Genomic DNA, 27,440 nt, shown 5'->3' with positions numbered 1-27,440 from the left:
AGTAAGGTGACTGTTTAATATGGAGGTAATAGTGTGAGTGTTACAGCCCAGTAGGCCTGGGTTTAACACCCAGCTATGACTAAAGGCTGAACTGCTTGGTAGACATAACAAACAATGGACAAAAGCAGGCCTATGGAAAAAAGTTCTAGGCACAGCAAGCCCTCTTGAGCTTTGCTTCACTGCTCTAAAGGCTAGGAGAATGTTTCACAAAACCAAAAGCATTAAACCAAAAATATCACCTGAGATTTTATCTCACTCTTTTCCATTTTCACCTGTATAGTATCAGTTAAATTGCCCTAACATCCTCTTAAAAAGAGAACCAGTCTGAGACTGTGAGAAAACATTTTAAATGGTCCATTTTCTTTTTTGTTGTAGTTGTTTGTTTGGTTGGTTGGTTGATTGTTTGTTGGGAAGTCTCGCTCTGTCACCCAGTTTGAAGTGCAATGGCATAATCTTGGCTCGCTGCAACCTCTGCCTCCCAGGTTTAAGAGATTCTCTTGTTTCAGCCTCCAAAGTAGCTGGGATTACAGGCATGCATCACCATGCCCAGCTATAAATGGTCCATTTTCAAGGCATGGTAAATCTAAGTACTGGCAGCCAGCCTGTGGATGTAACAAACCACATAGCTCATAGACCTAGAAGGTGATAAGTTAACAGAATGTAGAGGAGGGGTCAACCCATAAACGGGAAGAAAGTGGCCGGGTGCAGTGGCTCACACCTGTAATCCCAGCACTTTGGGAGGCCAAGGTGGACAGATCATGAGAGGTCATGAGTTTGACACCAGCCTGGCCAATATCGTGAAACCTCATCTCTACTAATAATACAAAAATTAGCCAGGCATAGTGGCACATGCCTGTAGTCCCAGCTACACAGGAGGCTGAGGCAGAAGAATCACTTGAACCCAGGAAGTAGAGGTTGCAGTGAGCCAAGATTGTGCCACTGCACTCCAGCTTTTCAACCTGGGTGACAGAGTGAAACTCCATCTCAAAAAAAAAAAAGAAAGAATAGAATAGAAAAAAAAAAGGAAGAAAGAAGGAAGAAAGTTTTGTTATTGGGAAATCAAAACTTAAGTGGGGAAGGGGACAGGGGTATAACCTTATAAAGGGGATAATGAAGCTTAGGCAACCTCCGGGAAGATTGTAACCCCATAGTACTTGACCAATGAGGAACTGGGGGAGGGACTTGTGTGCTACAAGATAAATTACCTGCTGTAACTGTCCCGGGCCTGCTTGCCTACGAGACACCCAATCTTGCAAGACAATCATTAAAAGTCTCACTTCTGCTGTTCTTCATGTCTTTGAGTCCATCCTTTGGGTTTGGACAAGTGAATGTGTGTTTCTGACAAACCTGGGGGCCCATCTGGGATCTCTGTGCCTGTAGGGAGTGGGTCCCTAGCTGAGAGGAGAGATGCGTCCCACCTGGGCTTAAAAATTAAGCACAATACAAGAATAAAAATAATATTAAATTTAAAATACACTATAACAACTATTTACATAGCATTTACATTGTATTAGGTTTCACAAGTAATCTAGAGATAGTATAAAGTATACAGGAGAATGTGCATAGATTACATGTAAGCTCTATGTAATTTTTAAACTTGTTTTAGTGACACAGATAATTGTACATATTTATGGGGTACATGGCGATGCTTTGACACATACAATGTATATGATTAGGTCATAGTAATTAGAATATCCATCATCTCAAACACATCATTTCTTTGTCCTGAGAACATTTACTATCCTAGGTACTTGAAACTATATATTATTGTTAACTGTAGTCATCCTACAGTGTATATATAGGACGCTAGAACTTAATCCTTCTACCTAGCTGTCATACTGTATCCTTTAATAAATCTCTCCCTATCCTTCATTTCCCCCTACCTTCCCCAGTCCCAAGTCCTCTGTGCTACTTTTTACTTCTACAAGACCAGCTTTTTCTCAGCTTGTGCATACGAGTGAGAACATGAAGTATTTAACTTTCTGTTCTTCATTTATTTCACTTAACATAATGTCCTCCACTACCACTCATATTGCTGTGAATGACACGACTGCATTCCTTTTTATGGCTGAATAGTATTCCATTGTGTATATGTGCCATTTTCTTTATCCATTCATCTGTTGTTAGAAACTAGGTTGATTCCATTGATAATAGACTGGATTGGGAAAATGTGGCACATATACACCATGGAATATTATGCAGCAATCAGAAATGATGAGTTTGTGTCGTTTGTAGGGACATGGATGAATCTGGAGAACATCATTCTCAGCAAACTGACACAAGAACAGAAAATGAAATACCGCATATTCTCACTCATAGGCGGGTGATGAAAAATGAGAACACATGGACACAGGGAGGGGAGTACTAAACACTGGGGTCTATTGGGGGGAAAAGGGAGGGCCAGCGGGAGGGGGAGCTGGGGAGGGATAGCCTGGGGAGAAATGCCAAATGTGGGTGAAGGGGAGAAAGGAAGCAAAACACACTGCCATGTGTGTACCTATGCAACTGTATTGCATGTTCTGCACATGTACTTCAAAACCTAAAATACAATAAAAAATTGAAAAAAAAAAAGAAACTAGGTTGATTCCATGTTTTGGCTATTGTGAATAGTGGTGCAATAAACATGATAAAATAAATGTCTCTTCTATATATTGATTTCCTTTCCTTTAGATAAGCACTCAGTAGTGGATTACTTGATCCATACAGTAGTTCTATTTGTAGGTTTTTTGGGTTTGTTTTTTGCTTATTGTTAGAGACGGGCTCTCACTCTGTCACCCAAGATGGAGAGCAGTGGCATGATCATAGCTCACTATACCCTCAACCTTCAGGGTGCAAGCAATCTTCCACCTCAGCCTCCAAAAGTGCCTGGTGCACACCGCCAGGTCCAGATAATTTTTTTTATGTTTTGTAGAGGAGTAGTCTTGCTATGTTGCCCAGGCTGGTCTCAAACTCCCTGATTCAAGTGATCCTCCCGCCTCAGCCTCCCAAAGTGCCTGGGATTGCAGGTGTAAACCACTGCACCCAGCTATATTTGTAATTTTTTTAGGAATTTCCATACTGTTCTCCATGGTGGCTTATTAATAGTTTGCAGTATTATTAATAGTTTGTAGTCCCGACAACAGTGTATACAAGTTCCCATTTCTTTGCATCACCTCCAGCATTTGTTAACTGCAGTGAGACCCTACCTCACTGTGGTTTTGATTTGTATTTCCCTAATGATTAGGGATGCTGAGCATTTTTTCATATATTTATTGCCCTTTTATGTCTTTTTTGAAAAATTTCTGTTCAGATCATTTGCTCAATTTTAATCAATTGTTTGGGGGTTTTGATGTTGAGATATTCAAGTTCCTTGTATATTCCGGATATTAATCCTCTGTCAGATAAATATTTACTAAATATTTTATCCCATTCTGTAGGTTGTCTTTTCACTCTGTTGATTATTTCCTTTGCTGTGCAGAAGCTTTTTAATTTGATATCATCCCATTTGCTTATTTTTGCTTTTGTTGACTGTGCTTTTGAGGTCTTATTCATAAAGTCTTTTCCAAGACCAATGTCTAAATCATTTCTGCTATCTATATTTTCTCTAGTAGTGTTATAGTTTGGGGCCCTACATTTAGGTCTTTAATCCATCTTGACTTGATTTTTGTATAGGATGAGAGGTAGGGCATCTAATTTCATTCTTCTGCATATCAATATCCAGTTTTCCCAGCACCCTTTTATATAAGGGACTTGAGCATCTGCAGATTTTGGTATCCACAGCAGGTCCTAGAACTAATCTCCCACAGATACTAAAGTTGTCTCTTAGGGTTTCTGTGAGTATTAAAGAGATACCACATGGAAAACACTTGGAGCCATGTCTGGCATGTAGCAAGTACTCAATAAATGCTAACTCTTCATATTGCTGCTGAGATTAAGAATGCTTGAAGTGACCAGGCACAGTGACTCAGACCTGGGAGGCTGAAGCAGGAGGGTTGTTTGAGCCCAGGAGTTCAAAAACAGCCTGGGCAAAACAGCAAGTCCCTATCTCTAAAAAAAAAAAAATACTTGAAGTGCTTGAAGCCAGTTGAATGCTGCCTTGTTTGTGGAGTATGAGGAATGTAGAAGGAAGAGTCCTGGCCAAAGCTTTGAAATTACTGCTGTAACAGCCCAGTTAAATGTTTAGCCTCCTACTGTCTTCTTCCTGTTTTCCATGCACCTACTCAACAAGCAATGCTTAAGCCTTTCCTGTGCCTTTATGGTGACTCTGTGCTTCGAGCTCCAGTGAGCCCACCAGAAGCATGCTATTATCCCTGTCCTGGAATTACATTCTGAAAGGAAAGCAAACTCATCACCCATGACACTGAGGATGAGGTCAGACATGAGGCACCACAGCCAATCTACAGGGACTTAGGAAGGGAGCAGTCCCTGCAGTCTTTCTTGTGACCCAGGAAGACCAGAATTCTTCCTCAGCAACTTCCCTCTGTCCTTGCCACAGTGTGTCCCAAGCACACCAGTGATTCCATCATTCCCAGGTGGTTCTTCTCTCCCTGTTAAGCCCCACTTGGGCTTTCCCAGCTCCTTGGATCAAAGATTCTTCAAATACTTTATCTTTAACCTTTCCTGTTTTGTCTCTGTCTATCACTCTCTCTCCCCCATGTATACTATAATTACTTCTCCTCCTAATCTTTTATTCAGGAAATATCTGGAACATCACAAATAAACAAATATCTTGTAAGTTTACATTTCACTCACATAAGGCCAAGAGCTCCCTCAGGACAAGGATTGTCTTGTTCAACTGTGTGGCTCCCACAGCCCCTGGCTTAGTACTTATCTATGCCCCAAAGGAATACATACATGAAGAAGTGGGCTTTCATCACAAACTCCTCAGGGCCTACAACAGAAACTGGCTTTTTTAAATTGACCATTTTGTTCTAACAGTTTCTGATCTGCACTCCTGGTGCCAGCCCAGGGCCAATGCTAGTGGGTGGGGATGCAAATACAAGCACCTTCTGTGGGGGTTCACTCAGGATGGTACGATAGATTGTAAAATTATATAACATAGTCACAAACCTTCTTGGAAAACTGAGACATTTGCATAGTTTCAGTAGAAGTTTCAACTGAAGACAGCCTAATCCCCTTTAGCTTTAGTTCATAAAAAATAAAATAAAATAAAATAAGCAGGGAATGTGGGGGAGTTTATCTGAATAACTTTTTTACTCATGTGATCCTAAAACCAACCTTTAATCTTTCATGAGCCAGATGGCTCTCTCAGGGTGAGGGCAACCAGATTTATCAACCACAAATGGTGTTTGGTTTAGGCCTCAAAACCTGGTCTTTAATCATTATTCATAAGTGTGTTGACTCAGTGCCTCTGTTATTAAATCTATATTGAATAAATTCCTAGAATACCAGCTGGTTGGGGTGGTGGCTGCTACCTCTCTCAGGAGTGTCTGTGAGTGGCCATGGACACCCCTAGCCCACTCTTTCACTGGAGATTTGTGTTTGAGTGAATTTGTTCATCCATCACTGGGTCAGGGTCTGCAGGTCAGACCCCAATAGCTGGTGCCCCATATGAGGAGGCTGCAACTGACAGCTGGTGCCACATGTGAGGAGAGCTGTAACAGATTGAAGATCATGATGGAACCCCTGAAAACAAAGATGAAAAGGACTGCACAGTAAGTCATTGGTACCTGCTTGGGATTACCAAGTTTGGGGGGGATTGTTCAGGCTAGGGTTTCATCATGGGACAACAGTTATCAGCTCAACAGAAACAGTATATAAAAGTATTGAAACAGCTCCTTTAAGCTAGCAGAGCCTCAGTTTCACAGGCTCAATTAAGGGATCTAATGCAAACTATTTTTTCCCAAAGCCCATGGTTCTTGGCAGAAAGTACGCTAGACAGAAAGCTCTGGGAACAAGTGGGGAGAAATCTTAAACAGCATCATGCACAAGGGCAATGAGTCCCAGTAACATCATCACTGGGTCAAAACAACAAAGATGTTTTGTTGAAAAAACAAATGGAGGTTATGCCTGAGGCCATCCCTCCACTAGGCAAAAGGACAAGAGACATGCTCCAGCTATGGAACACTGTCTCGGGCAAGCGGCATTAGAAGGGGAGCTCTTGGCCCACTTGGTAATGCAAGATCAACAAGGCAATCAGGTGTATGCTTATGCAAAGATAAGAAAAAAGGCTTTAGAGGCTGAAACCATGCAGCCAAGTGGTGGTGGGTAAAAGAAAATGTTTGGCAGCAGGGAGGCTCAGGGAAGCAGGGAAGCTTATGACACCCCAGGCACCCAGTGGTGGGAGGAGGGAGCAGCACAAACAAAACATGGCACAAACAAAAGGCAGCACCCAGGCAAGTGCAACATAGCCACTGCCCAGGACCTCACCACTGTTCTCTGGCTCCATAGGCAGCCCATGGCAAAATTTCCTATGTTCCTTCCATACAAGCAATGTCCCAAATTACAATTCTCTGCTAAAATTTTAGTAAAATTTAAGAATTTATAAGAATTTTTTTCTGATAATGGCCACTGTTGACAACACCCCTGACATGGCTCTCTCAAAATCTTATTTAAGTAAAACAGCAGCCTCTAAAAGAAGAGAAATTACAGAGAACCCATGAATTAGTTAAGGAGCAATTAAAAGCCAGCCATATGGCTTTGCTCCCCAGTAGAAAAGAATTTCCCAATTGCATGAATTATTCATTTTATGGATGATATTTTACTAGGCAACCCCAATGGAGCCTGTACTTCTAAGGTTATATACCTCTGTCCAAAAGAATACACAGTGAAGAGGTTTAATCATAGCACCTGAAAAAGTACAAATGTCCTCTCCTTGGAAATATCTTGTAAGCATACTGACTTCCTGGTCAGTAAGACCTCAAAAGGTTAAATTAAATACTAGCAACTTACACACCTTAAATCATTCTCAGAAATTACTAGGCAATATAAACTAGAGCCCCGTATGCTCTTTTTATTCAACTTCAGCAATTACTAGATCGACTTACACATCACATTTTTTATTACTATACACATTCAAGCCCACAGCTCACTGCCTGGCCCATTGGCTTATGGCGAAGAACAAGCAGACCTACAAGTGATGACATCCCTGCTTGACCAAGCCACCCAATTGCATCAATTTTTCCACCAACATTGGAGAAATTTAATTAAACAATTTCAGCTTATCCAGAGACCGATTAAACAAATTATCCTTCAATGCCCAGATTCCAAGGTCAGAGGCACATCCCCTCCTTCAACAGGAGTTAACCCCATAGGACTAGAACCTAATCAGTTATGGCAAACAGATATTACACAGATCCCTGAATTTAGAAAATTAAGATTTGTACATGTATCCATTAATACCAACACTCATCTAATTAGTGCACATGCCCTTCTTGGAGCGTCTACTCAATATGTTATTAAACATCTTCTCTTAACTTTTGTGTTTGTGGGGCAACCTACAAAAATTAAAACTGATAATGGTCCAGCTTGTGCCAGCTCACAATTTCAACAATTTGTCACAGGTGGTACATTCAACATTCCACAGGCATCCCATATAACCCTCAAGGACAAGCCATAGTAGAACGTGCCCGCTCCACCCTTAAAAACATGCTCAGAAAACAGAAATGGGGAAGTATGAGTAAGGATCCTGCAACACAACTAACACAAGCCTTATTTGCCTTTAATTTCTTCAATTGGGATGATAGATTTCAATTAGCTACAGAAAAGCACTTTGTTAAAACCTCTCAAGACAGAAACAGAAAGATTAGAAAGAGAAATGGAGGAAAAGAATGAGTCACCACATCACGTCTACTCTAAAATTGACCACATAAGAGGAAATAAATCACTCATCAGCAAATGCAAAAAAATGGAAGTCATAACATACAGTCTCTCAGACCACAGTGCAATCAAATTAGAACTCAGGATTAAGAAATTTAGAACCACACAAGTTGACAGACACAGAACAACTGGCTCTTGAATGTTTACTGGATAAACAATGAAATGAAGGCAGAAATAAAGACATTCTTTAAAACCAATGAGAATGAAGACACAACATACCAGAATCTCTGGGACACATTTAAAGCAGTGTCTAGAGGAAAATTTATAGCAATAAATACCCACATGAGAAGCAAGGAAAGATCTAAAATCGACACCCTATTGTCAAAATTGAAAGAGCTAGAGGAGCAAAATCAAAAAAACTCAAAACCTAGCAGAAGACAAGAAATAACTAAGATCAGAGCAGAACTAAAGAAGATAGAGAAACATAAAACCCCTCAAAAAATCAATATATTCAAGAGCTGGTTTTTTGAAAAGATCAACAAAATAGACCACTAGCCAGATTAATAAAAAAGAAAAGAGAGAAGAATCAAATAGATGCAATAAAAATGGTAAAGGGGATATCACCACCAATTCCACAGAAATACAAACTACCATCAGAGATTACTACAAACCACTCAATGCACATAAACCAGTAAACCTGGAAGAAATGGATAAATTCCTGGACACTTGCACCCTCACAAGCCTAAACCAGGAAGAAGTCGAAACCCTGAATAGACCAATAACAAGGGCTAAAGTTGAGGCAGCAATTAATAGCCTACCAACCAAAAAAAAAGCCCAGGTCCAGATGGGTTCACAGCTGAATTCTATCAGACATACAAAGAGGAGCTGGTACCACCCCTTCTGAAACTATTCCAAACAATACAAAAAGAGGGAATCCTTCCCAAATCACTTTATCAGACCAACATCATCCTGATACCAAAACCTGGAAGAGACTCAACAAAAAAAGAAAACTTCAGGCCAATATCCATACTGAAAACAGATTCAAAAATCTTCAATAAAATACTGGCAAACCGATTGCAATAGCACATCAAAAAGCTTATCCATCATTATCAAGTAGGCTTCATCCGGGGGATGCAAGACTGGTTCAACATATGCAAGTCTATAAATGTAATCCACCACATAAACAGAACCAAAGACAAAAACCATATAATTATTTCAATGGATGCAGAGAAGGCCTTCAACAAAATTCAACAGCCCTTTATGCTAAAAACTCTCAATAAAATAGGTATCGACTGAACTTATCTCAAAATACTAAAAGCTATGACAAACCCACAGCCAATATCATTCTGAATGGGCAAAAACTGGAAGCATTCCCTTTGAAATCTGGTACTAGACAAGGATGCCCTCTCTCACCACTCCTATTCAATACAGTATTGGAAGTTCTAGCCAGAGCAGTTAGGCAAGAAAAAGAAACAACAGCCATTCATTTAGGAAAGGAGGAAGTCAAATCGTCTCTATTTGTGGGCAACATGATTGTATATTTAGAAGACCCTATAATCTCAGCCCAAAATCTCCTTAAACTATTAAGCAACTTCAGCAAAGTCTCAAAATACAAAATCAATGTGCAGAAATCACAACCATTCCTATACATCAATAAATTCCATTTGACCCAGCAATCCCATTACTTGGTATATATCCAAAGGATTATAAATCATTCTGTTATAAAGACACATGCACACACATATGTTCATTGTGGCACTATTTACAACAGCAAAGACCTGGAACCAACACAAATGCCCATCAACAATAGACTGGACAGGAAAATGTGGCACATATACACCACAAAATACTATGCAGCCATAAAAATGATGAGGTTGTGTCCTTTGTAGGGACATGGATGAATCTGGAAACCATTATTCTCAGCAAACTGACACAAGAACAGAAAATCAAGCACCACATGTTCTCACTCATAGGTGGGTGTTGAACAATGAGAACACATGGACACAGGAGGGGAGCATCACACACTGGCGTCTGTTGTGGGGGAATAGAGGAGGGACAGCGGGGAGTAGGGAGGTTGAGGAGGGATAATGTGGGGAGAAATGCCATATATAGGTGACAGGTGGATGGAGGCAGCAAACCACATTGCCTTGTAGGCACCTACACAATAATCCTGCATATTCTGCCCATGTACCCCAGAACCTAAAGTGCAATTGAAAGTGTATTTCAATATACATATATATATTTCAATATACATATATAAGAATTTTGGCTGATAGAAGCCTAATCCCCTTTACCTTTAGTTGATCAAGAAAAGCAAATAACAAAAATAAAAAGAAAAGAAAAGCAAATAACTAGGAAATGTGAGGGAGACTATCTGAATAACTTGTTTATTCATGTGATTCTAAACTAACTTTTAATCTTTCACGAGCTGGATGGCTCTCTCAGGGGGAGGGCAACCAGATTTATGACCCACAAATGGTGTTTGTTTGAAACCTGGCCTTTAATCATTATCCATAAGTGTGTTAACTCAGAACCTCTCCTATTAAATCTACACTGAATAAATGCCTAGAATACCAGCTGGTCGGGGTTGTGGCTGCTACTTCTCTCAGGAATGTCTGTGAGTGGCCATGGACACCCCTAGCCTACTCTTTCACTGGAGATTTGTGTTTAAGTGAATTTGTTCATCTGTCACTGAGTCAGGGTCTGCAGGTCAGACCCCAAAAACCTTCAACATCTCCTACATCAACTTCTTCCTGTTGGGTTTCCCTGGACTTCAAGAGTGGTAGCCCCTCCTGGTCCTGCCTCTTGTCTTTCTCTATGTGACCATCATCTCTGCGAATGCCCTGGTCATCCACACAGTGGTTGCCCAGCAAAATCTGCATCAGCCCATGTATATGCTCCTTGCTCTGCTCCTAGCTATCAGCATTTGTGCTACCGCAGCTGATGCCTAAAATGCAGGAGGGCTTTGTGCCTTATGCTAACCCCATATCACTGCATGGCTGCCTGGCCCAGACGTTCTTTATCTACTTTACCATCCTCCTGGACTACAACCTCCTTCTGGCCATGGCCGTGGACCCCTACATGTCCATCTGCCACCCACTCCACTATTCTGACCTGATGACATGCCAGCTGCTGGGCCTGCTGGCCATTCTTGCCCTGACATGGAGCCTGGGAGTTGCAGTCCCATTGCTTCTGCTAACTGCAAAAGCTCAATTCTGCCGGACAGCAGTGATTCAACACTTCACTTGTGAGTACACTGCACTGCTGAGCACAGCTTGTGGAGACCTGACCTTCAACATCTGGCTGGGGCTGGCTATGCAGTTGGTCACTGTAACCTTTGATTTGGCCCTGCTGGGGACCTCCTATACCTGCATCATCTATGATGCCTCTGGGTCTCTTCTTGGGGAGCCCAACCCAAAGCCTTACACACATGTGACTCCCACTTACTGGTCATCCTCTCCATCTACCTCTTTGGTCTTTCCACTTCCATTATCTCCCAAGTAGCCAAGACTGGGTCCCAAGATGTTCGGAAGCTACTCAGTGCCACATACTTGCTGCTTCCAGGAGCCTAGAATCCTGTCATTTATGGGGTGAGAACTAGGGAGATCCGGCAATATGTAGAAAAGATGCTCTGTGGAAAGGAAAAAGTCCAAAATGCAGAGGAGAGGCCAAGAGGCTGCAGAACATGAGAGTGGAGAGGAAATTGCCAGGGTGAGAGGACTTTACTAACTTGGGAAGTTGGGGCTATGACCTCTGAGAAGAGATAAGCAGGCACTACTCAGGAACAGGCTGGAATTTCCTCAGCAGATTATGGGCTCAACAGCAGGCCCCCTATTAGTCAACTGTTGCTCGTTAAATTCTTAGAATGTTCTTTCTGTTTTTACCCCCAGTAATAAAAATGTGTTTACCTATTTATTCTTCTTAGTTTATTTTCTCGTCCTCTTTCTCCCAACTCCTGAAAAAGTCCCAACTAATATCTGGATGTATGAAACTTAACTAAGGGAGTCTTACAGCACAAGTCATGCAGACCACAACCTGCCCTGAACACCACTCTGAAACAAGTAAACAGGCAGGCCCTTCCCTGGGGCCCAGTCTCTCCCAAACATAGCTTAAGCCTGACATTAAGTTTATTCTGACCTAATACACAGGTCAGCCATGAGGCTTCCAGTCTAATCCAGGTACCAGGCTGGGTTCTAGAGTCCAGTCAGGCCCAAACACAAGTGAGGTTCTTTCCTGAGATCCCAAAGCTGTACAGGCACACAGGTCAGGTTTACCCCACAGTGTGCAGTCTAGCCCACACAAACAGGTCAGGTCCTGCCCAAGGACCCCAGTCTGACACACACCCAGACCAGATCTTCTTCTGGGTCCCTGTCTGACCCAAAGACCAGAGTAGACTTTACCTGGGAAACCCAAACTTATCACACAGGTCAGACTCTGAGGCCTCCATGCTGACCTCAGGCACACAGATAGAATCCTGCCCTGGAGCCCACGTCTGACCCAAAAACCAGACTAAGTCCTGATCTGGGATCCAGATCCAAGTTGGAATCAAACCCATAGTTAGGCCATTCTTCCCATGACAGCCAATATGGCCTACCTAAAAGCTACCCCTGCTTTAAAGACTTCCACAGCTCTGGCTGAGCGTGGTGACTCACACCTGTAATCCCAGCACTTTGGGAGACCGAGGCAGGCAGATCACTGGAGGCCAACATGGTGAAAGCCTGTCTGTACCAAAAATACAAAAATTAACCTGGTGTGGTGGCATATGCCTGTAGTCCTAGCTACTCGGACGGCTAAGGCAGGAGAGAATCGCTTGAACCCAGGAGGCAGAGGCTGCAGTGAACCAAGATCGAGCCATTGCACTCCAAGAGTGAGCCAAGATCAAGCCATTGGCAAAGAAAATATTTGTTAATTATTTATTTGACAGAGGATTAATACCCAGCCTGGGCAATAGAGCGAGACTCTGTCTCAAAATTTAAAAAAAAAAAAAGACTTTCAAAGCTCCTTATCATCTACAGAAGGAAAGAGTGTTCAGGGATATCCCAGAAAGGGGCTACAGTGCCTGTACTGCTAAACAAGCCTGAGTTTTCTCTTCCTCTGTCAGTTGATCATAGGGAACTCCCCATGAGGCCATAGGTGCAGGCTGGGGAAGAAAAGGCAGTGTAGAAGGAGTGGAGACCTCGGGCTTTTGGGTTACTTCTTCATGTAACTCACTTGTGCCTTCGGGGTTTGCTGGAGCCTGATTTTGTATATATCACTTCCATTTGATGATGGATTGCTGCTATGAATGCTCAATTTTATGGCAAGGTGAGTCAGATAACAGCCAGCTCAAGTTACATGTCAATTTGGTGGCCCATGGTTAAGTGTTCAGTCTCTACCAAGGCAAGCCAAAAGCTGTTTCTCAAAAGGAGAGTAGTTATCCACAGGGGATGATGGCAGGGCTTTGGTCCAAAATCCTAAGGGCCTATCCTGTGATTAATTTACAGGGGTCTGCCAAAGGCTCCAGTGAGCATCTCTATCTGCCACTGCCAATTCAAGCACCATTGGATCTGATGGATCAGATGGCTCAAGTAGCAGAGAAACTTCCCTGGCAGCCTGGACCTGTGGCAGTGCCTTCTCCTGTTCTGGGCCCCACAACTAGCAGCTTATGGTAAAGAGGATGGAGTAGCATACCCCAATGTGCTCCTCCAAATGAATCCTAAATTCAATGGGGGTAATTAGTTTTCAGAGTGGCATGTGAAGGCACTCAATTGCCATAACCAAGCTGGGAATGGTTACCATGATTTTTTACCTCCAAGACTCAAAGTGGTATACTAAGTATCATGTCTCTTTCTTGCTTGTAGGAGGGGTCAGATGCAACAATTTATCCTTCACTTTAGAAAGGGTATCTCGACATGCCTCAAACTAGATGCCTAGAAATTGCACTTAGGGGCCGAATGAAGTGGCTCACACCCGTAATCCCAGCTCTTTGGGAGGCTGAGGCAGACGAATCATGAGGTCAGGAGATCAAGATCATCCTGGCCAACATGGTGAAACCTCATCTCTACTAAAATACAAAAAAATTAGCTGGGCATGCTAGCACACACCTGTAGTCCCAGCTACTCGGGAGGCTGAGGCAGGTAAATAGCTTGAACCCGGGAGGCAGGGGTTGCAGTGAGCTGAGATTGTACCACTGCACTCCACCCTGGCAACAGAGCAAGTTTCCATCTCAAAAAAGAAAAAAAGAAAGAAAGAAAAAGAAAAAAACAAATTGTACTGATGTAGAAGGTGACCCTGAATTTTAGATTTCCACCTTCTGACATGCAAGTATCCTACCAACGAGTCTAGAGTAGTCACTACTTCTTGCTCACAGGTCCAATCAATATAATGTCACCAATGTATTGGACCAGAGTGATATCTTGTGAACAGAAAGCTGATCAAAATCCTGTAAACTAAATTATAATGTAGGATTGGAGAGATTACCAGTGAGGCAGGACAGAGTAGGTGTATTGCTGGCCTTTCCAGATGAAAATAAATTGTTTCTTGTGGTCTTTACTAAGGGGTATGGAGAAAAAAGCATTTGCCAGATCAGTACCTGGTACCAGGTACCAGGATACATGTTAACTTGTTCAAGCAATGGAACTGCCTCTGGTTGGAGTCACCACCCAGTTAAGCTTATGATAATCCATTGTCATTCTCCAAAATCCATGTTTTCTGCAAGGGCCAAACAAGTGAGTTTAATGGGGATGGGGTGGAAATTACTTCTACGTACTTTAAGATCTTGATGGTGGCACTAATTTCTGCCATCCTTCCAGGAATGCAATACTGATTTTGGTTTATCATTTTCCTAGGTAGAGGCAGTTCTAGTGGCTTCCACTTGAACTTTCTCACTATAATAGCCCTCACTCAAGTCAGAGAACCAATGTGGTTGGCTTTCTGTGCCAGTTGCTGAGTGTATCTATTCCAATCATGCTTTCCCAAACTGCATAGTAAAATAACCACAGGATGGTTTCATGGATCCCTGGACCCACTGTGAGACAGACTGGAGCTAAAGCTCCATTGATTCACCTGACTTCTATAAACTCCTACTCCAAATGGAAGATCACAGTGACATTTTTAGTTTCCTGGAACTAGTGTTAGTTTAGGTCTGTGTCTGCTAATCCTTGAAAGGTTTCTTTCTTTTTCCCAATGTAGTTACTCTAGTAAAAGGCCACAGATCCTTCTGGGAAAGACTGGGAGAAAGATTTAACAGTATATATCTTTGGCACTGTTTGCGATCCTTCCTCAAGGGCACCTGGTCTCCCCTTCATTCAAGGGGCTCTGGGTCTATAAACCAGTTCAAATCTGGGAATTTATTGAGGGGCCATAATTCTGGTTTTATTATTCAAATTAGACTTGTTCACATGATCTAAAACCCTTCTGCTTATGTAGATCAATAAGCAAAATAAATTTCCCATGTATTTCACTTCAAGGAACTCCGTGATCACCTAGCCAAACTACATCTCTGTGAGTCAGACTTTTTTATTTTTGAGACAGAGTCGCTCTATTGCCTAGGCTGGGGTGCAGTAGCACAATCTCAGCTCACTGGAGCCTCTGCCTCCTGGGTTCTCCTGCCTCAGTCCCCTAAGTAGCTGGTACTACAGATGCATGCCACCACACAAGGTTAATTTTTGTATTTTTAGTAAAGATGGGCTTTCACCATGTTGGCCAGGCTGATCTCAAACTCCTGGCCTCAAGTGCTCTGCCTGCCTCAGCCTTCCAAAGTGCTGGGATTTTAGGTGTGAGCCACAGCGTCTGCCCCCATCAGATGATTCTTCTGATTGCTGCTTTAACTCTGCTGTCCATTATAATAACCATTCCCACCTTGCCTTTGGCAAATAAGTGTCTCTACCTGCCACCATGGGATTCAATTACTCCCACTGAATTTAGGTTTCCCAATTGAGTGGTAGCAATTCACACTGTAATTTCAGACCTACAGGAAAGAGCAATCACAGAGGTCTTTAAGGATGCTGAGGCTCCCCTCACAAATTTACTTCTCAGTTATGGCGAAGTTTCCTCTAGACTTCCCTCAGGGTAGGAAAGCTGGCCTTTTAAATGATAAATCTACTCTAACATTTCAATCTCCCTAACCCTTTGAACTACTTCCTCTATAGTATACCAAGGCAGGAGTGGCATTTCAGCTTCATTTACTGAGGGCAAATTTTGGTCCATGTTTCAACCAACCTACCAACCAACCAGTTAGAGAAGGCACTTTTGATTCCCCACGCTGCAATATTAAATCCAAAATCTCTGCTTTGTGGGCCCATATCAATAAACTGAGCCTGATCCACCACTCCCACCATTATCACAGATCCTCAATATCCATTTCCACACATATTCTCAAATGAGAAGAATCATGTAGTTCTCGAGTGTAGCACACCTCATGGATCTCACTTTTACCTCACCTTTGTGGCCTACTGGGACTTGGGTCTAGTTATAGGTTTAGAAGCAAAGAGGGGTGGTCACGAGTGGGTCCTGAGGACAATCAGCAGTGTCCTGCAAGTCAATTATCTCAGGGGAGGACATTAATTTCCTCAGGGAAAGCAGTTAATGTCAGATTAGGTATAATCAGTTTAGGTAAATCAGTTATCTCTGCTTCTACTGGCAATGAAGACTCATCAGAATTTAGGTATTCAGTATTACCAGCTTCATCAGGATTTTCCCATGTCACCATTCCAATTTTCAGAACCTGATTCATTCCCAGTCAATAACCTTACTTTAACAGCAGAGACACCTGCAAGGCTGTAATTCAGGCACTTGCAAAATGAGATTCAGGGTTTGGTTTCAGAAATCTCCACTCTGCAGGTACATAAGGCAAAAGTTTCTTTCAAAGCAGACACAGAAATGTTCAGTCATATAAGTAGCACTTCAGAATTCAAATCCCTGAAGTCATCCTTTTCTTTGTCCATTTTGTGCAGTGCAATTAAAAGCAACCAGCCAATCTTATTAGTTTGACAAAAGTTTGAAGGTATCATATATCTCTGTCAAAACATTAACTGAACATGCACTAAAAGGCACAAAGACTGGCGTTCATACATGACAAAGAATAGTCTCTGCAAAAAGTTTGGGTTGGGCACGGTGGCTCACACTTGTAATGCCAGCACTGTGGGGGGCTGAGGTAGGCAGATCACTGGAGGCCAGGAGTTCGACACCAGCCTGGCCAACATAGTGAAACCCCATTTCCACTAAAAACACAAAAATTAGTAGCCAGGTATGGTGGCACACACCTGTAATCTCAGCTACTCAGGGGGCTAAGGCTTAAGAATTGCCCGAACCCAGAAGCAGTGGATGTGGTGAGCTGATATCACACCACTGCACTCTGGCCTGGGTGACACAGCAAGACACTGTCTCAAAAAAAAAAAAAAAAGTTTGGAAATGTCTCAAATGAAATACTACAGTCTTCAACATAGCAATGAAACAAAAAACAGTATGCTCTGGAGTAGGAAAATCTGATTACTGAAGTTACCTCATTATAATAGTCAAATGTCCAATTTTCAACAACAAAAGTCACAAGACATACAAAAAAGAGAAAGAAAACATGGCCCATTCAAAGTAACAAGAAAAAATGACAGACACCATCCCTGAGAAAGCCAAGACACTGGACTTACTCAACAAAGACATTAAATCAATTGTATTAAATATATTCAAAAAGCTAAAGGAAAAGATGAACAAATAAGTAAAAGAAATCAGAAAAGCCAGAATATCAACAGAGACAAAAATTATAAAGAATAAAAATTCTCGAGTTGAAAAGAATAAGTGAAATGAAAAATTCACTAGAGAACAGCAGATTTGAGCAGGAAGAAGAATCAGAAAATGAGAAGATAGGACACTGAAATTATCAAGTCTGGGACTAGAAAGAAAAAATAAAGAAAAGTAAACAACACCTAACAGACTTATGGAACACCATCAAGTCAACCCATAGATGCACTATGGAAGTCCCAAGTAGAAAGGGGAAGAAAAATTATCTAAAGAAATAATAGCCAAAAACATCCCAAATTTAAATAAATGTGAATCTACAAATCTAATAAGCCCAGTAAGTCCCAAATAGGATAAACTCAGAGACCCAAACCAAGACACATTATAATGAAATTGTCAAGTCATTAAGATGGCTATTTAAAAAAATACAAGCTGGGCATGGTGGCTCACACCTGTAACCCCAACACTGAGAAGCTGATAGGAGAATCACTTGAGCCCAGTAGATCAAGGCTGCAGTGAGTTATGATGGTACCACTGCATGGCAGTCTGTGCAACAGAGCAAGACCTTGTCTCAAAAATCAAAACCAAAACAACAATATGAAAAATAAGTGTTGTGTAAAGATGTGGAGAAAATGGTACCCTACTGTATTGCTGGTGGAAATGTAAAATAATGCAGCTGCTGTCAAAAAGTTTGCTAGTAAACTGACACAAGAACAGAAAATGAAACACCGCATATTCTCACTCATAGGCGGGTGATGAAAAATGAGAACACATGGACACAGAGAGGGGAGTACTAAACACTGGGGTCTACAGGGGGAAAAGGGGAGGGCCAGTGGGAGGGGGAGGTGGGGAGGGATTGCCAGGGGAGAAATACCAAATGTGGGTGAAGGGGAGAAAGCAAACAGAACACACTGCCCTGTGTGTACCTATGCAACTGTATTGCATGCTCTGCACATGTACCCCAAAACCTAAAATGCAATTAAAAAAAAAAAAAAAAAAAGTTTGCTAGTTCCTCAAAAAGTTAAAGATAGAATTACCATAATTTCCAGCAACTTCACTCCTGTATACATACTCCCCCAAAGAACTGAAAGCAGGAACTCAATAGATACTTTAAATCAATATTCACAAGAGCGTTAGTCACAATTCCTTAAAAGAAGGAAACAACTCAAATATCCATCAAAAGATAGTGGATTAACAAAGTGTGATAAGCCAGGTGTGGAGGTTCATGCATGTAATCCCAGCACTTTGGAAGGCCGAGGCAGGTGGATCACTCAAGGTCAGGAGTTCAAGACCAGCCTGGCCAATACAGTGAAATCCCATCTCTACTAAAAATACAAAAATTACCTGAGTGTATTAGCGCATTTGAGTGAATCCCTTGAGGCCAGGAGTTTGAGACCAGCCTGGCCAACATGGTAAAACCCCATCTCTACGAAAATACAAAAATTAGCCAAGCATGGTGGTGCACACCTATAATCCCAGCTACTCAGGAAGCTGAGGCACAATAATCACCTATTACTTGAACCCAAGAGGTAGACATTGTAGTGAGCCAAGCCAAGATCACATAGCCTGGGTGACAGAGCAAGATTCTGTCTCAAAAAAAAAAAGTGTGGTATTCATACAGAATGAAATCTGGATACATGCGATAACATGGATAAACTTTGAAAACATTATGCTAAATAAAATAAGCCAGACATGCATTCCATTTATAAGGTACCTAGAATAGGCATATTCATAGAGATGTAAAGTAGAATAGAGGTTACCAGGGACTTAGGGTTGGGGGAATGAGGAGTTAATATTCTTACTTATAGAGTTTATGTTTGGGATGATGAAGTTCTGGAAACAAATAGTGGTGATGGTAGTGTAACACTGAGAATGTGCTTAAGCCACTGAATTATATGTTTAAAAATGGGTAAAACTGTAAATTATGTGTTATGTATATTTTACTACAGAAAAAAAGATGAAAAAGGCATATAATTTCATCCTGAAGGGCCGGGCACAGTGGCTCACACCTGTAATCCCAGCACTTTGGGAGGCTGAGGCAGGCAGATCACCTGAGGCAGGGAGTTTGAGACCAGCCTGACCAACATGGAAAAACCCTGTCTCTACTAAAAATACAAAATTAGCTGGGAGTGGTAGCACATGACTATAATCGCGGATACTTGGGAGGCTGAGGCAGGAGAATCACTTGAACCCAGGAGGCGGAGGCTACAATGAGCTGAGATCACGCCATTGCACTCCAGCCTGGATAACAAGGGCAAAAATCCATCTCAAAAACAAAAAAAAAGTCCTCCCTGATTTCTCAAAGAACAGAAAATGTTTTTTTCAAATTTGACTTTTATATGAAAGTAAATGACAAAATTAATCTCATACAATCACTTAGAAAGGTTTATCTTTATTTCAGAATAATAGGATCAAACCCAGATAAAGGTCCTATCTGACCATCCAGATAAAGGTCATATCAGCACTTTTTATGAGCTGTCACTCAGTTTTGCTTCTAGAGACCCACTAGTCCAAGCTGTAAAACTAAATCTCCTTAACAAAACTGAAGTCATCAGAAAAGCAGTGCTAAAGGGGTGATGAAACCTTAATCACTCCCTGTATGCAAGATGACTTATTCTGCATTCCTAAAACTTCTAGTTTTATTCCCAATATATTGTTTTTTTTTCCAAAAGCATCATTTTCATGAAAATTCCAATATATGAGTTAAAAAAAATCATTTCAATTATCCTATATAGACAGTACTTTAAATCAATTATTCCTTTTGCCTGCAACAGGGTCCAGCAAAGCCTTACCACCTCAAGCAAACCCACTACACCTATCTATGCTCAAAAAGTAGTTTGGCTATTGAAGACATGCTGGTCTCTTCCAAGCTTTCCTCAGGATCCACACATCAGACATTCATCTCTGTTCTCCAAAGAGCACATCATAGCTGCTGTGTTCCTCTCCTTCTCTTCTTCCTCTTTTGATACCTTTTCCTTATCTTTAAGTTTTTCCTTATTTAGAGTGAACTGGATTGGATTAGCTGCTGGTCTTGTCCTTAAATAATACATCCCAGTCTTCAAACCCTACAGGGAAAATAAATACAATTATTGGGAGAAACTTCAAGAATACTAGACATTCCACACCAATATTTAAAATACATTCCTGGCTGGCCACAGTGGCTCATGCCTGTAATCCCAGCACTTTGGGAAGCCGAGGCAGGTGGATCATTTGAGGTCAGGGTTCAAGATCAGCCTGGCCAACATGGTGAAACCCCATCTCTACTAAAAATACAAAAACCACCCGAATGTGATAGCGCACACCTGTAAATCCCAGCTATTCAGGTGGCTGAAGCAAGAGAATCTCTTGAACCCAGGAGGCAGAGGTTGCAGTGAGCCAAGATTGTACCACTGCACTCCAGTCTGGGCAACAGAGTGAGACTCTGTCTAAAAAAAATATAAAATAAAATAATAATGTTAAAAATAAAATACATTCCTAGCCAGGTGCACTGGCTCACACCTGTAATCTGAGCACTTTGGGAGGCCAAGGCAGGTGGATTGCTTGAGGCTAGGAGTTTGAGACAAGCCTGGCCAACATGGCAAAACGCTATCTCCACTAAAAATACAAAAGTTAGCCAGGATCACCGCCTGTGATCCTGGCTACTGAGGAGCTGAAACACAAGAATCACTTGAACCCAAGACAGAGGTTGCAGTGAGCCAAGATCACGCAGCTATACTCCAGCCTGGACAACACAGCAAGTCTCTGTCTCTAAATAAATAAATGCATGCATATGTACAAACATACATAAATACATAAATAAAATACATTCCCATGAACCAGGTCAAACTCTTTTTTAAACTCAGAATTCTATCTCCTCTAGCAGTACTCTCAAAAATGCTTTGAGTCAGACAGTAAACCCTGTTCTTTTCACCCCTAAAACAGGCTTGTCTCTTTGGAAACGTCAAACATTTTTATTATTTTGTCTTTGTTTTTATGTATATGACTTCCAGGTTTGCCCAAGACAACATGTCTGCTTTAGGTTATAACTATTTAGACAAGTAGACTGTGTCTCTGTATAACAGACTATAAGACTTCAAAGATAAGGATCATTATTTTCTATTCAGCATCCTCAGTCCTGGCATATACTAGATGTTCAATAAATCTTAAATTAACAAACAAATTTATAATTCTACATAGATACCCAATACATTATCAGGGAATAAGAACATAATCCAAAATCAGCAGACTTTACATGTAGCAATGACTAGGTAGGTAATCTGGCTTTTACATTTTTGAATAGTGGGTTGACGTGTGCAAAGTTTTGTTTGAGGAATGGTGATAATGCACACAAAATGGCTAGGAGCAGAAATATTAGAAGCAATAAGATCAGTTTAGAATAAAAGCAGCAGAATTGGAAGGAAGATACTTAAGAAATAATACAAAGGAACAATCAACACAACTTGGTTAGTAATTGCACGGAGACTAAAGGAAGGAAAGGATCACAGGTAACTCCAAGTTTTCAAACCTAAGAAGGAAAGAAACCTAACAAAAACAAGAAAATCCAAGGCAATACCTTGATTTGGTATAAACACCGTAGGTTGGTTTTAACATACTGGATTTGAACTTAAAGAATTTCTAGGTGGTAATATTTAACAGGTGGCTAGAATATAAAATCATTCCAATGCCAAAATATCTCAAACTGGCAGTTAAGTCCTCCTTGATATTCTCTACTAACCTGCTTCCAGCCGTAGAAGTGCATACTAGTGAGTTTGCCATAGTTAGGCTCAGCAATGTGGATATTCAAAGACTGGCTTTGATCAATGAAAGCACCTCTCTCAGCAGCCATCCTGAGAACAGTCTTCTGAGAGATTTCCCACACAGTTTTATAAAGTTGCTTCAGATCATCAGGAATTTCTGGTATGCTCTAAAGAATGAAAACCAAATGTTTATTTTACTCTGGTAAACAAAGCAGTATGATTAATAGAATAGTGACACAAGGGTTTGACCTTGGTTCTACTTCCTGCCAGATTTGACCTTACCATTCAGTTATCATATGATATGATCTTTATCAAGTTTACCAAGACTATTTAGAAAGTTGAACAAAACCCCATCTAACCAACTAATCTGGTGACAGTAATTTAAGCATTCCTTTTTTTTTTGGTAATAAGCCAATTAAAATATTGGTTTATGATCCAAACATTCCTTCTTCTAGAGGCACTTAAGAAAGAAAGGAAAAGTCAGGGCTAAGCAGCAATAAATAACCCCTTGAGTTTTGCAGAAAACACAAAAAAATGAGGGCTGTAATTTACAGGGATCAAGGGAAGCAATGAGATAAAACCCTTTAAATAAACTAGGATTTCAAACTACCTTTGGAATCCAAAGAAATCAGGTTTTCTTAGGTCTAGGGTTAACGTTCATTAAAACACACAGACTGGCTAATGCTACAGTTTCTGTCATCAAATATGGAACTGTTACAGGACTCTTCATCTGTGTTGCTAAGCAGATCAACATTTAGCCAGAGGTCTCTACCTGCAAATAAATGCCTCTTGAAATTCAGCTGCAAATATTTAAACTATTTGTGACTCTGTCTTTTGGACTATCAGTCCTCAATCTCTACCATGCCTTTTAATTAAGTTTGACTCTCTTAATTTCAGTCTATCAATGATCCCCCAAATTTTGATGCACTTTGGAATCACTGAAGGACTCTTTAAAAAGCATTGATGTCTGAGGCCAGGAACAGTGGCTCATACATATAATCCCAGCACTCGGCCGAGCATGGTGGCTCACGCCTATAATCCCAGCACTTTGGGAGACTGAGGCGGGTGGATCACGAGGTCAAGAGATCGAGACTATCCTGGTCAACAAGGTGAAACCCCATCTCTACTAAAAATACAAAAATTAGCTGGGCGTGGGGGTGCATGCCTGTAGTCCCAGCTACTCAGGAGGCTGAGGCAGGAGAATTGCTTGAACCCAGGAGGCGGAGGTTGCGGTGAGCCGAGATCGTGCCATTGCACTCCAGGCTGGGTAACAACAGCAAAACTCCGTCTGGAAAAAAAAAAATCCCAGCACTCTGAGAGGCCGCAACAGGCAGATCACTTGAGCTCAGGAGTTTGAAACTAGCCTGGCCAACATGGTAAAACCCATCTCTACTAAAAATACAAAAATTAGCTGGGTGGCGGGAACCTGTAATTCCAGCTAAATGGGAGGCTGAGGCAGTAGAATCGCTTGAACCCAGGAGGCAGAGGTTGCAGTGAGCCATGATCGTGCCACTGCACCCCAGCCTGGGCAACAAACTCTCCATCTCAAAAATAAAAAATAAAAATTGATGTCTGGCTCCCGCTCCCAGACATTTAATTGGTAAGGAATGCAACCTAAGCTTCAGGATTTTAAAAGCTCCCCAGTTGATTCTAAGATGCAGAAAAATTAAAAAACAGGATGGTAAGGGCTAAGTAAAGATGTGTACAATCCTAGCACAACAATGCATAGGTGGACAAAGCTACATAACCAGAGCCAAATGAACACACTGAAGTCGTTCTCTCCATTCTGGGATGAGCAAGGAGGCACGACATTGTCCAACTCAGCCCCTGCAAAGTACACTTCATTTTCATTCTATACCTGGATAGAGCCATTGCATGCAATAATCTGGTTTTTCATCTCTTCATGCCATAGCCCCCGTTCAGTAAGATCTTTCAGTAAGTGAGGATTTACAATCTGGATGGAAAAGCAGAAAATATATGAAGTAATAAATAACAGTGACAACCTAGATAGGACCACAGGTTTGAAGCTTAAACTGAAATCACTTAAGAATTATTTAATGTTAGATTGCTTTTTTGGTAAATTCTATTTTTTATAAAACTGAGACATCAATCCCACCACATAAAACTATATTCCTTTAAGATCCTGACATCTGTTATTCAAGAAAGAATATAATTAGCCAGGTGTGGTGATGCAGCCTGCCTGTAATCCCAGCTAATTGGGAGGCTGAGGCACGAGAATTGCTTAAACCCAGGAGGCAGAGGTTGCAGTGAGCCAAGATCATATCACTGCACTCCAGCCTGGGTGATAAAGCGGGATACTTTCTCGAAATCAATAACAAAAACATTGTGATGTGGTAACTGTACAACTTTGATATACACACAATTTTTATTTGTCAATTATGCCTCAAAAAACTGAAAAAAATATTTTAATTAAAAAAGAAACATAATATATGACATTTGCCAAAGTAAAAAGAACAACACCTAAGACAGGTAAATCTATAAATACTTAGGTTAAAAAAATTAGAAACGTATTCTTCTTGAACTTTACAGAACCTTATTTCAAGATATCTGGAAATTCACAAATAGTCTTTTAAATTGAGGTTCTCAACCCCAGCTGCACATAAGAATTACCTGGGAACCTTAAAAATAAAATAAAAAGTAGTCCTGCCCACCATAAATTCTATTTTGTAACCAAGCCTGAGAACCACTGCCTTAAATGCTACTTCTTTACGCATGTTGAGTATCATAACTTAAGCATCTGGAGGAAATTGTAGACTACATCACTATGATTACATAACAGTTAAACATGTTAACTCTACTATCAACAAGTTACTTTGATACCCAGCCCTCAATCATTCTTTCGACAGATTAAATGCCTATTTCATGCTGAAATATTAATAACAAAGAATAATATTAGAGATGAAGATGACTCTCTTTATCAAAGCTTTGCATCCAAACTAAGAAAACGGGCAAATTAAACATGAGTGAGCATAAACTTCCAATATTAAGCTTTTGAAAGATCTCCCTGGAGGGCTGGTTGTGAACTGCTCACCTGAAATTCTCCTGACAACACTCTGCGAGTATAGATGTTGCTGGTGTAAGGTTCAATAGACTCATTATTCCCCAGGATCTGAGCAGTGGAAGCTGTAGGCATCGGGGCAATAAGTAAACTGTTTCTTATACCATACCTAAAGAAAAGGAGATTATCAGGTACTAGTCCCAAAGCTACAATCTGCCAGGAAAGCAGCTACTTTAAGTCACTGTAGTAAATGCAGATGCTGTAACATCATAGATGTATTGAACTCATCTAATTCAAAAACTCCTACATGGAGGCAATTAAACTCCTACATGGAGGCAGTTCCACAGTATGGGTGCTATTATAGCTCACTCTTCTCTTAAATGCCTGACTCCTAAACTGAATTAATACAATTTTTATTGTTGGCAATCCTTATCATGACTTGAAGCACTCCCCACCTGTATCAGGGTATGCTCATTCAACCCTCATTCTTTTCTAAGTGCCTAGGCCCCTTCTAGAAAAATAATGAGAAAGTGGTCAGAATCAGACATGTATCACCATAATTCTCCACTATTATGTGAACAGGAAAAAATTATGCTCAAAGTATATTCTTTAATTATAAGTTACTGGAAGAAGGTCAACATATTTTGACTAATCAATGCCCAAGAGTACTTAAGGGAGAATATACTATCTGACATACTGAGAAATCTCCCAACTGCCCCAGCTCACCCTTCAAAGCTCAGCCTAATTGACACCAATTTTAAAACATCTTTCCTGATCAGGCAGGCACAAATACAAATGTCAAATACAAATATCTGCTCTGCAAACATTTTCTCTGACCTGTACCTTTCCTTATGCCTTAACTATTTGTCTTCTTAGTCTCAAGTTTTAAAAACACAAACAGCCTGTCTTTTCTACATTCTATACCTATGGATTAATACAGTGCTTAGCATACAGCCTCATATCCTGATGGAGTCTGTACAACTAGAGATTTGGTTTGGTTGTGTCCCCACCAAATCTCATCTTGAATTGTAGTTCTCATAATCCCCACGTGTTATGGGAGGGACCTGATAGGAGGTAATTCAATCATGGGGGAAGTTACCCTCATGCTGTTCTCATAATAGTGGGTTCTCACAAGATCTGGTTTTATAAGGGGCTGTTCTCCCTTATAAACTCGGCACTTCACTTGCTGCCATATAAAAAAGGACCTGTTTGCCTTCCCTTCTGCCATGATTCTAAGTTTCCTGAGGCCTCCCCAGCCCTGCAGAACTGTGAGTCAATTAAACCTCTTTCCTTTATAAATTACCTAGTCTCAGGCAGTTCTTTATAACAGTGTAAGAATGGACTCATACAACTGGGTTCTCTACTTTTTAGTTTTTATTATTTATTTACTTTATTTGGGGTATGGTTCTCCACCTTACTTTGTCACTTTTTAGTGAGGTATCAAGCAGACTACCAACTATCTTCATGTCTTTACTTATTCATCTGTAAAATAGCAATATCATCTGTCTACAGACAGGAAAATGATGTGAAAAGTCCTATATATATGATATATCCAAACTACAGAATTGTCTGTAATCATTAAAAACATTAGGTAGATCTACATGTACTAAAAGAGAAAGAGCTCCAAAATAAATCAATAAATAACAAGTCTCAGAATATATCAAGTTTGGTTTCTTTTTTGAGACTGAGTCTCACTTAGTCACCCAGGCTGGAATACAGTGGCGCGATCTCAGCTCACTGTAATCACCTTCCAGGTTCAAGCGATTCACATGCCTCAGCCTCCCAAGTAGCTAGGATTACAGGTATGCACCACATACCCAGCTAATTTTTGTATTTTTAGTACAGACAAAGTTTTGCCATGTTGACCAGGCTGGTCTTGAACTCCTGACCTCAAGTGATCTGCCCACCTCAGCATCTCAAAGTGCTGAGATTACAGACGTGAGCCACGGCGACCAGCCCAGAATACATCAAGTTTGATCACATTTATATGACAAACTGTGTATGTGTATCTATCTGCAAATGTACTGAAAAGGTCTAGAAAAAATACATGCCATTAACAAGTCTTATCTCTGGGAAAAAGAGTAAGTTAGTTTTTTGGTTTGTTTCCTGAGACAAATGGTTGGCAGAAGTTTGAAGAAGGGCTTTTCCTTTCTATTTTATTTCTGTATGTGAACACACATTAATAATAAATGTGTGTTCATATACTGATTTTGAAA

General features: G+C 40.9%; 1 protein-coding gene and 1 pseudogene across 3 annotated transcripts in view; one reads left to right on the top strand and one right to left on the bottom strand.

Annotated features, from left to right (window-relative positions):
- Positions 1-5,550: 5,550 nt before the first annotated feature.
- LOC100400077 (olfactory receptor 52K1-like) lies at positions 5,551-11,473 on the top strand (annotated as a pseudogene).
- Positions 11,474-19,841: 8,368 nt separating this feature from the next.
- Positions 19,842-27,440, bottom strand: part of RRM1 (ribonucleotide reductase catalytic subunit M1) — a 43,092-nt gene continuing 35,493 nt past the window's right edge. For all 3 annotated transcript variants that reach the window (XM_002754849.6, XM_078340351.1, XM_054241969.2), the window contains 4 exons: positions 25,258-25,393; positions 24,064-24,159; positions 22,184-22,372; positions 19,842-20,534 (listed from right to left, as the gene is read on the bottom strand). In XM_002754849.6, the coding sequence (XP_002754895.1) occupies positions 20,346-20,534; positions 22,184-22,372; positions 24,064-24,159; positions 25,258-25,393 (610 nt within the window). In that variant the 3' untranslated portion in view covers positions 19,842-20,345. The remainder of the gene's footprint in view (positions 20,535-22,183; positions 22,373-24,063; positions 24,160-25,257; positions 25,394-27,440) is intronic.

This window comes from Callithrix jacchus, chromosome 10 (assembly GCF_049354715.1).
Source record: "Callithrix jacchus isolate 240 chromosome 10, calJac240_pri, whole genome shotgun sequence".
NCBI classification, from domain to species: domain Eukaryota; kingdom Metazoa; phylum Chordata; class Mammalia; order Primates; family Cebidae; genus Callithrix; species Callithrix jacchus.
This window is presented reverse-complemented; position numbering and strand designations above follow the sequence as displayed.